This window comes from Thalia democratica, chromosome 4 (genome assembly GCF_965202585.1).
Source record: "Thalia democratica chromosome 4, ktThaDemo2.hap1.1, whole genome shotgun sequence".
Lineage (NCBI taxonomy): Eukaryota > Metazoa > Chordata > Thaliacea > Salpida > Salpidae > Thalia > Thalia democratica.
The window spans coordinates 31,129,734-31,140,891 of record NC_139168.1 but is presented as its reverse complement, the minus strand read 5'-3'; the positions used below and the strand labels follow the sequence as shown (position 1 = coordinate 31,140,891).

The window sequence follows — 11,158 nt, the reverse complement described above, 5'->3', positions numbered from 1 at the left end:
GTTACAAAATAGTTTAAAATAACACAGTTAGACATAGTTTATTTGTTAGTCATCAAATAACATAATTAATATTTAGCGATGATACTAATTAAACATGACAATTTTTTAAACATTTAAATTTTCTAACACTTAACCTTGAATACAATATGTAACAGGTTTTATCTAATTCAACAATCAAAGACTTGTCTAATAATTAACAATGTTGATTTTAACTTTTGTTTACATTCGACACGTACGTATGTTTGTTTTAAAAGAGAAAAACAAATAAATGAATACATATAACTTGATTTACTTTAAAAAAACATATTAAATTGTTTTCGACGTAATTTCTACAAGTGCTTATAAGTTGAAACTGTAATGAATTAAAGTATTATTCATTTTTAAGCTGAAATAGGCTGTTATTAAAGCCCAGAAGTAGAATGTTCATTAATAAAAAGTATCCTGATTGTTACTTTTGCTATGAATTTAATTATCTTTATCACAATATATTCAAACTATCAGTTTGTTGCTTTATTTAAACTTACTAAAAACTTAAAAACATAAAAATTTAAACGAATTTTTCATTAGATTAAACAAAATGCTAGTAAAAAACAAGTTGCTGTTGTCGGCGGCTATTTTGATTGGCGTTTTGGTCGTCTCGACAACTGCCGAATCTGAGAAGGTAGTCGAACCTCCAGTGGGTTTCGTCGGCCCCGATGGCGAGCCTTTGGAATTTAAATTAATTGAACAAGGTAAATTTATCACAGTTACTCTGAATTATGTTTGTAGAAGTCTTATTTTTGAAAAATGATGCTTGTGACTTAAAGTACACGAAAGTTTTTATACTTTGTTGTTTATGTAACATGAATAAAAGTGTAAACTTAAGTTTTTAAGAAGTAATTTTAAGACAGACAAGTTTCAGAGCTATTTCTTGGGTAAACTGTTTATTGACTCATTGTTCGTTATAAATTTAATTGCACTATAATTCCAACTTGATTTTTTGTTTATATTTGTGTTGTATTTTTAATACAAATGATTAAGAACATTATTTTCCCTCAGTAAAAACTTTCAAGCATTTCACGGTTGTAATTGTGTAAACTTTTCATTTTCTAAACTTTTTGATAATAACATAAAATAAACGATTGATTGATTGTTTTACAAATTTAGAGGATGCGGTTGCCGTAGAGTACGGTGACCCAGCGGTGGCGGTAGAGGACAACGGGGCCGGGCCGTACCTTTACGAAGAGCCCGCACCAGACCAAGGACCCCTCCTCACTGGAGACATTCCCGACTTCACTGATGAACCTATTACTTATGAACCTGAAGTTCCTGAAGAACCGCCAGTTGTTCCACCGTTAGTTTAGTTTTCGCGTTACAATTATTTACGACATAATAACAAGAATTTCTTTTACTTGTAAAAACATTATTTAGAAGAGTTTTCGTTTTGTTCTTATACAAGTTTTAATTTAGTCGCTAAGGAGTATGAGCGTAAACAGACATATATATTTTTCAACGTATAAAAACTACGATTTATATAACAAATGAATTTTTATAGCCTACTACAAGTTGTAGTATTTTGTTTGTTAATTCATAAGTTTTGTAAACTTTAAAACACTTATTTATCTAAAGCAAGTGTCTTGAACTTTCTTTTCAATTTTAACCTTTAAAAACAAACAGCAAATATATTGCTTATATTCCAAAAACCATCCGACTTGGAGCTGAGATGAGCTTTACAATCAATGTTTTGGATCATGTGGACGGTGAAATTAAATTTGAGTCCTTCTTGGAGTTTCCCGACCACAACTATACATCAGTAGACGTTATACAATCATGTTATTTATATATAAATTAATATAGTTATCTATTTTCAACTAAGCTTTTAAAAACATGAGCTTACACTGCATAAATTAATTTGACATTAAAGCAATAACAATCGTTTAGTCTTTATAGTTGTGGAACATACAACTTAAATGGTTTATTCTTTTAGGTAACAGTGGAACGGTATCATTTGGAAAGGTATAAAAATCTTTAAAACATAAATTTACAAACAAACACTTTCTCATTGAAATACTTTTTAGATGCCTGAAGTTTACTATTTCGATTATTGGAGATCGCCAAAAACTTTGCTGAAAATTGTCGGATTCAACACGTCGAGTGGAGAAGAGCTTTTCTCAAACACCACCACGGAGTTCAGATGGGAAAGAAAAAGCTCGAGTCTCTTCATCCAGTCCGATAAACCAATGTACAAACCTGGTGAAACAAGTTAGTATATTAGTACACTTTTTTCTAAGTTGATTTAATCTTTACTTCGAAGCTTTGAATAAAGTTTAACTGTTATTAATTATTTATACTAAATACTTGAGCTTTTAGTTTAAAATACTGTTTTTTTTTCATATGTTGTTAACCTATTTAACCTTACGATATCTAAATTTTTTCTACATCACATATTTAATCTTAGTTTCTTCGAAAACGAAAAACTGCATTTTTAAATACTTATAGCAGTTTTTTGATAAAAACAACTAGAAAGCTTGTAGTTTAAATATAGTTTGAAAATAAAATTCTGAAATTAAAGTAATTAATTATTAAAATTTTATTTTTTCAGTTATGATACCTAACATAATAAAAAACTAAGTATTTTAAACTAAAAAGTCAATAAAAGATTAAATTAATATAATCTTAAATAACTGTTCAAAATATAGTTTTAATTGTTTGCTAACAAAAGATCCTAGTGAAGTAACTTCACTGGAATATAAATAAAAACAAATTATACAGTAATCTTCCTTTATTCTACCAACATATGTTTCTGTGTGTCAACGAATCAACACACTTCAACTAGGTTGTTAATAGGAAAGATAACATAGGAATATAATAGAAATAGGAAAGATGTTATCTTTCCTATTAACAACCCAGTTGAAGTGTGTTGATTCGTTGACACACAGAAACATATGTTGGTAGAATAAAGGAAGATTACTGTATAATTTGTTTTTATTTATATAATCTTAAGTATTATTTTTTATTCATGTATATAACTTTTTTATGCTGTACAGAAAGTTCAACTGTTATATATATTCGCTTTAAATCAGGGTTTCCCGGTTGAGCGACATCCGAACTCCTTATTAGAGGCAAAAAATTATAAGTAGGTTGACTAGCACAGGGACGATATCTAGTTAAGGGGGCTAATACTTTTTAGGTTTCTGCAAAGTGGGCGATTATGAAAACGATTTTAGGAAACCTTGCTTAAAAATTAATAACTTTTGCCGTAAGAAAATCTGTTACACTTTTTTCTTTAATTTAGCTAAAGTTATAGCTAAATTTAAACTTTAAAAATTAATCGAAGCAGAAAGTTTGCAAAGTTAGTTCGCAAATTGAGTGTTTAAGAAAATAATTTAAGCATTTATAAAGATTTTTTATTGTTGTTTTAAAAAATCTGCTAAGTTTTACCTTATCTTCAAAGTTTCTATTGGATTAAAATTAACAGTTTTAAAATTATCTTTAAAAGTATTTGTAAAATTATTTTGATTATAGATAGGCATTTTTTTGAATTTTTTACTTTATCTTTACGTTTTTAAATAATCATCCTTAAACTAACATCCATTCATAAAAAAAATATCTATGCTAACTTAAAGTCTTACTATAGTTTTTCTGACACCGTAAATAATACTGCTGAAAACTTTATTGGTAAACAATCAAACTTATTTTCAAACGTTAGTGTCATATTGAACTGTATAAATAACTTGAAAACAGGACTTGTCAGATAGAATAACCGTTAAGATAGAATTGTATAAACTTCCCAAGTTTGAAGTAAAAGTTGAAAACCCTTCCTATATGGCCGCTTCTCAAGGTGGATTTACAATAAAAGTGAACGCAAAGTAAGACAAGAGTTTTAAATAGCATGTAAAGTTAAGATAGTCTATTATATTTGGCTTTGTGCTAAACTAAGTTAGGTGTTTAGTATAAATTGTTTTTCATATTTATTAAAAACTTATGTTTAATCTTAATTTTTGTGCAAATAGTCCTAAAGAAATTTATTACAATTGAATGTAAAACTGTTTGAAACTAGATTTTGACAATTTTATTCAAAAAAAGAATTTTTTTTTTTAATACTTTTTAGCACTTATTTAATCTAAAGTTATTTAAAATATGCAAACAATTTTTTTATCAGGTACACTTTTGGAAAACCAGTGAAGGGAACTGGAATTTGCAGAATTTCTCGACGACAACGCTACTGGGAGTACGGAGATTACGGCAGGTATGAACTTGTCGATGCCGAATACGAATTGGAAGACTTCGAGTTCCTGGATGAGCCTGGTGCCAAGGTTTTCGAAGTGAGTCGTGGCAGTGACCAAAGCTAGTATTCATCTGTTTGTCAAAACCCCACAAAACCCTTCAACTTAGCACAAATAAAATTAGACAAACTTTAAATAAAGAAGAGCTTTATGTCATTTTATTCGTTTAAAGTACGTTACAAATTAAACTAACGACGCAGATTGACGGGCAAACGAGTCTCTGGATAGATCAACAGTTACTGGCAGCGGCTGTAGGGGAGCTTGGCAACTACGACAGGGACCTTGACATCAAATGCACCGTCAAAGAGGAGCTAACCGGAGAGATCATGAAGGGTGAGAGCCAGATCAAGACCGTCAAGCACAGCGTGAAGCTGGAAACTGTGCTGGAGCCCAAAGTGTACAAGCCGGGATTCGGGTACAAAGCTATTGTTAGTTGTGTGGGACAATGAAGTTTTTTTTTTCGTTGTCAGTCGGTCACAGAAACTTACTTTTCTTTTTTTTTTTTCGGTATTTTTTAACTTTTTGAAAATGTTTCTACTTTGATTTTTAGTTATCTAATGTTTCGTTAACAATAAAACGACTAATCTATTTATAAATATTTTTTGCTTTAACTTAGGAAATTAGTTTGGCCACTAAAGAAATAAAATATAAACGTATGTTAAAGAAATTTTATTAAATGAGTCATATTTGTTTTGTTTTAAAGCTTTAAATTAAAAAACATGTAGAAACTTAACATTAATCAAACTTTCAAAAAGAAAATTATTACATAAACTGAGTTAATTAAGCCATTTAAAGTCAAAAGTAAATCACTACAAGTACTAACTAAACAGCTGAAAGTAACTGAGTATTATGGAAAACCGCTTCAGGACAGCGTCAGAAGGACACTCAGAGTTATCGTTGACGCAGAATACAGGTGAAAATAGTTTTAAACAGTTCAGTTTAAACAATTTTCCAAAGATCTTTTTAAACAGCAAAAGTTTACCATACAAAGCCTTTATATTTTTACATACCCTAAAAGTTTTTTTTTAACTTATTCCTGTGTACTTTTTTCGCTGCTTATTGTATAGACCACTAAAATATCTGATACTTATAAAAATAAAATCCACAACTTATACCAAGTGTTTTTAAGAGCCCCATGGAGAACAAAACCAAAAGAAAGGAAGTACATAGGACCAGATGGATACGAAATGGTAGAATTAATATTTCTTGTAAATGAAGCGGAAAATCATGAGTTTGAAATACCTCCCAGCGGACTCGTCGAGATCAATTTAGAAACAAGCACGAAAGAGTTTGAATCACTAGATTTTCATGTTGGTTTTGAAACTGTTGTTTTATTTACCTAAAGTTGCTAGTTATTAAGAAGTGTTTAATGTCCAAAAATGTCATTTTTGTTTACTAGAAAAAAAATTCTTAACACAACAGTAAAAATATATCAAATGCATCAAAAAATATTCTTTTTGTTTAACGTGATCTCGTGGTACAATATCGCGTTTTATTTGAATATGTATTTGAATAAATTAACCAGTAAATTAAATCAAACCTGCTTAAAAATGCAGTTTCTGATTTGTTAAATATTTTTTAAAAGTTTTTTATGCCAAAACAGGCTTACGTTCAAAATGACGGTGTTGCTGAAGAAAATTACGGAACATGGGAAATTGATAGGTCGTGGAACAGCAAAAGAGCAGAATCGGAGTCAGGATCTTTCATAGAAGTTACCACTGAGGATGTCAATCTGCTTCCCGGAGAAACTTCACACATTCAAATCAGAACGACTGAAGAAATTGATTCCTACAAAATGATGGTTTTTTATAATCATATTTATATTTTTTAATTTTATTTACAATTTTTCTTGTAAAATTTTTGGTAGTTATTAAAAGTGTTGGTGGAAAAAAATTATTAAAAGTGTTGTTACGTTTCATTAATTCTTAACAATTCCTTATTAGTTTTTACTAGCATAAGATCAATTGTTGCGCAAAATTAAATATTTAATAAGTATAAAACTGAACGTGAAAAAAAAACTAGTAAACAATAAAATATATTGTTTGTAATAAAACTAATCTTTTAAACAGGTGATAAGCCGGGGTAAGGTCATATTAACAACCACTGAAAAGCAAGAGGCGAAAGGCAACAAGTTTTCGTACGATCTCGAGATCACTTACGACATGCAGCCGTCAGCAGTGATCCTGGTGTCGTATGTGAGAGAGGACGGCGAGATCGTTGCAGATTACATCATAATAACGGTGGAACTCTCTTTCGAAAACCAGGTTGCTGTGACAAAAATATCTGTTGTTTTATTATGTTTAAATAGTTTGGAACTATACTAGCTTGACTAATTTCAAAATGTGCTTAAACTTTGATAAAAGCAGAATATTCTTTTTTAAACTTACAACTATGTTATCATAATATTGTGATATTATTACAGAAGTAATTTAAAAACTTTATACAAATGTACTTTCAGCTTGAAGTTACTACATCTTCAAACTTGTTAGACGCGGGTGATGAGATCCAACTCAATTTCAAAACAACCGATCCAGGAAGCTTCCTTGCGATCAGCGCCATCGACAAGAGCGTTACGTTGCTCGATGCGACACCAAACGACATCACTGGACTGAAAGTTAGTATTTCAATTTAAAAGTTGAATTACTTATTTGATAGCTGTCATTAGGTCATAGGTTTTAAGTATCAAAAAAATTAAACTAGTACTTTTTTTTTACAATTTTGCATTACATTTTTTATACAAACTTTAAAATATCTTTTTATCTAAAGATAGTATTAAGTACTTTATAGTATTAAAAAAAATAATTAGAATTAGTTTATTAGTTGAAAAGTACTTAGTAAATAAAAATAAAAAAATTTTATACTAGAATTATAACAACATTTAATTTAAAAGTAAATCTGTTTTGATTCTTAAACAGTGTCTTTGTTAATGTCACTAAAAAACCTTGTTTCAGGTTAAAAACGAGTTGCAAAAGTACTCGAAAGCGAAAAGGCCTTCATATTTCGACTGGGGGTGCTGGTTTCCATTGCCATCTGGCGGAAGAAATTTCGAAGACGTGTTTGAAAATGCGGACATGCTCCTGCTCCAAGATGTTCCGTTTCCAGTGAAAGAATACGGTCAGTTATTTTGAGCTTTTTGGTTGTTTTGTTCTTATATCTGAGTTTGGTGCACGATAATTCAAGTTCAGAAAATTCAAACTCTTAAAAAAAATTAAATAGTTACCATTCAAAAACAAAGTGTTTGAATAAAAAGACGTCCATGTAGATCTAATAAATACATACAAACTTTTTTTCTTATTTAAAATAAAAATTGATATATAGCAAAAATAATTTTTAGAATATAGTAGTTTTAAGTAATTTTTAGAGTTATTATATTGTTTATATCTTCAACCCCTTTTTTTCAAAATATTTTTTTTGAGATGTGGTCTGCAAAACATCTGTTTAAGAGTTTGAGTTGTCCGAGTTTGAATTGTCGTGTAACGATCTGAATCAATAAAGAAATCTACAAAGTTTTGATTTTTAAGTAGCCATGTTAAAGTTTGAAAGTAAATAAGAAAAACATTTTGATTCGTGAATTTTTAGTACAATAGTTTTACTGCGCACAACGATCTTGCGAAAGTACATTTATTAAAACAAATAAAGAAAAGTGCTTTCTATTAGGTCACTTTACAAACTTTGCTCGTTTCACGACCATCCCAACTACACTGCCGCGTTTTGCAACCAATTTACCTTTCACGACCACAAGACTTTATTTTGTGCAAAATTTTCAAAAATTCAAAGAAAAACCGAGAATTTTTTTTTCTGATTTTTGGCTTTGATTGAACAAGAAAACTAAGTTTGTAAAAGAATTAAAAATTTTGTTGGCCGAGCTTAATATAATCCTTAAATATTAACATTAGTACTAACAAGTAGGCTTTATTGGATAGACGCATGGTTTCCTGAAAGTTGAACGTTTTCAAAAGACCGCTTAACATTCTTTATGTCTAATGTTTCAGTTAAGATTTAGTTTAAGGTTTTAACTTTTTTGCAAATTTTTGAAAGCTTTTAAACTGTAGTTAAAAGTTGCAAAACAAATAGGCTGGCTAAATCTATTTATTCTAGGCTTAATATCAGTACAATATCAATTTGCGTTTTTTTTTTTGATTATGTATTTATGACGTTTTATTAAACTAAAAAAAGGTGTTTTTTTTAATTTAAGAAGATTTATAACAGCAACCTTATTAACGAGAAAAACTTTGATCATAAATTAAAAAGAAAAGTTCAAAATGAAAACTTTTAAGAAGAAAAAAAAAGTAAATAAAAAAAAATCTATTTGGAATATAAATCTTTATTCCTAATCTTCTAAAGCTATAGTTTATATGGGCCATTTATAGTTGTCGTATTCCTATGGTGAAAAACTTTATTTAATTTAAAACTGAGAGAATTAAAAGAGTTTTGTATCTTTAAACTCTAAAGCATTTTAAATTTAAAAAAAAAAGTTGTATTTAGTACAATTTGACAGCGTATGCTCGGGACTATTCTATGATAGATCATCAAAAACAATAAGGCTTTAATAAGTTGGCAAGTTAAAATTTTCCTTCAAAAAAAGGAAAACTTTACTTTTATTAAACTTAAAATACAAAGTTAGGTTAAACAAAGCTCTGGTACAAAACAAGTTTATTGTTTTTTTTATGATACAAACTGTGCTGGTTGACCTCAGTCACTTGCCTTCTAAAATGTTATATAGAAATGTGTATTGACTTGTAAAAGTTATTTTGTGAAGATTCTTAAAAAAATACTGCTTGTTGTAAGAAATAAACTCGCAACTAAATAGATTACGGTCATTTCTACCCTGAAGCGGAATATTTTGAGATAGCGAAAATGGAATTTGGGCCATCACCATCTCAGCCAAAGTATGAACCGAGGAAAGAGTTCCCTGAAACGTGGCTTTGGTTGAACAGTGAAACAAAGTAGGTCGAAACTGCGTGAAAACTTACAATCAGTTAGAATTAATGTAACAGCACCAGTTAATCTCGATCTTATTACATTAAAACAAAATTGAGCATGGACGCTGCAATAGTTCGTTTCTAGCTGTATATTAACTGAAATTTCTCCAGTATAAAATGCTGTTAAGTTTTAAGCATGCCTGCGTTTATTAGTAGCTATGGGTGATGCTAAAGATCGCGTGATTTGGTGTGAAGCATGTTTCTGTAAAGCACACAAATCTCGTTTCAGACTCAATAATGCTTGTATGTCGTGTTATTTTTAGTTAAGCTTTTATCCCTTTACCTGGTTGTTTCAATTAAGCTAAAAACTTTATATTTGTAAATCAAGTGTTTTTGATTACAAATAAGAATAAGAATAACAAACTTTGATTTAAACAGTAACACCTTTTATTTTTATTACGACAACCTGTTAGTCTAAAATATTAATATTTTTATCAGCATTTTGCACTTAAAAGCAAATAATAAACGCAAACTTTAATACGCAACAACAACAAATAGAAGCTGGTGCTTAAAAGATATATCATTTTCATAACTACAGAACATTACATGAACAGTAATTTTGGTGTTAAAGTATGACGTTTTATGGAACTCAGAATTGATAGCTAAGAATTGTTTATTTTGTTTTTAAGGTAGTTACTATTTTAGTGATAGGAGTAAAAAAAAAAGAACAACTCGCTTTAATGGCTACTGTGAAAAACAGAGAGACATCATTTCTATGACGTAGATGAAGCATTGCATATGTCAAGTAGATAAGACCAAAACCTTAAGAGCCTAGAAAAAAACCCGAAATCTTTGACTGGACCAAAAAGCAAAACAGTTATCAAAATTCTAAAAGTTAATCAAACGAAAAAACTCTTGCAGCACATTATCTTTACTTAATTGAAATTCATAATACGTTTTGAGAGTCGTTTTTATGGATAAACTATACTACAAGTTTTGTAGAATAAAATCACTGGTTTTGTTGACCGAGTTTTAAAATATTCTTTTTAACTAATGAAATAAAATGTGTAAGAAAGAAACGCGCAACCAAACAGATTACGGTCGTTACTTCCCTAGAGTAATGGCGAAAATTATTGACCGTGATATGGTACGTGGGCAGCTGCCATCTCAACCGAAGTATGAACCGAGGAAAGAGTTCCCTGAAACGTGGCTTTGGTTGAACGGTGAAACAAAGTAGGTCTAAATCATTGAAAAACTTGCAAAAACTTAGAATCAAGACTTGATTGAGCATGGAAATTGCAATAGTTTGTTTTATAGCTGTTTATTAAATGAAAGTAAAATTTGTAGTTCATCTGCGTTAATCAGTAGCCAACGGTTAAACTGAAGATTCAATCTAAGGATCTGTTTGGAGTGTACGCTTTGTGTATGATTTTTTTTTTTGAATTTATGATTTTTACCAGTAGTTTATGGACTTGGTTTTAAGCATGATATTGAGTTTTAGTGAATCATTTTATTTTTGTTTAAAAGCAAAACTAATCGTTGTTGATTAAAAATTATGTTTAAGGTAGAACAAGTTACTCTCTTTTTTTCCACTAAGACAATCTGCTAGCTGATGCTTCAGTTTTTAAACTCTAATCTGGATATTAAAGTTTGAAATTTTAGTGACTCAAGATAGGAAGTTAGAAAAAAGTCTTAAGCTTAAAACTAGTTACTAATTTAGTGGTACTAGCGAAAACGGATAGAAAAACTGTCTTTAGTTTCCATTTAAAAAACCACACCTAAAGGTTTTTCAAAATATTGTGATGCATAAACATTATTAATATGACGTAGGTAGAGAGAAAATTTAAATTTAAAGTCAATTTGGCTGAACAGAAGCTTATGATCCTTGAATCGGTTTTTACGAAACCTCGCTTCGACTGGGCCAAAAACATAGTAGGTTTCAGTAAAATAGTTGTATAAAATCTGTTTACG

General features: G+C 29.6%; 1 protein-coding gene across 1 annotated transcript in view; it reads left to right on the top strand.

Moving 5' to 3' along the window:
- The first annotated feature begins 577 nt into the window (after nt 1-577).
- LOC145833243 (CD109 antigen-like) overlaps nt 578-11,158 on the top strand; it is a 22,821-nt gene continuing 12,240 nt past the window's right edge. Inside the window, exons 1-15 of the mRNA XM_082940436.1 lie at nt 578-731; nt 1,147-1,333; nt 1,657-1,811; nt 1,967-1,995; nt 2,058-2,241; nt 3,027-3,037; nt 3,724-3,848; nt 4,142-4,304; nt 4,466-4,693; nt 5,096-5,178; nt 5,395-5,575; nt 5,869-6,066; nt 6,335-6,529; nt 6,724-6,879; nt 7,217-7,379. Of these exons, the coding sequence (XP_082796562.1) occupies nt 578-731; nt 1,147-1,333; nt 1,657-1,811; nt 1,967-1,995; nt 2,058-2,241; nt 3,027-3,037; nt 3,724-3,848; nt 4,142-4,304; nt 4,466-4,693; nt 5,096-5,178; nt 5,395-5,575; nt 5,869-6,066; nt 6,335-6,529; nt 6,724-6,879; nt 7,217-7,379 (2,212 nt within the window). The remainder of the gene's footprint in view (nt 732-1,146; nt 1,334-1,656; nt 1,812-1,966; nt 1,996-2,057; nt 2,242-3,026; nt 3,038-3,723; nt 3,849-4,141; nt 4,305-4,465; nt 4,694-5,095; nt 5,179-5,394; nt 5,576-5,868; nt 6,067-6,334; nt 6,530-6,723; nt 6,880-7,216; nt 7,380-11,158) is intronic.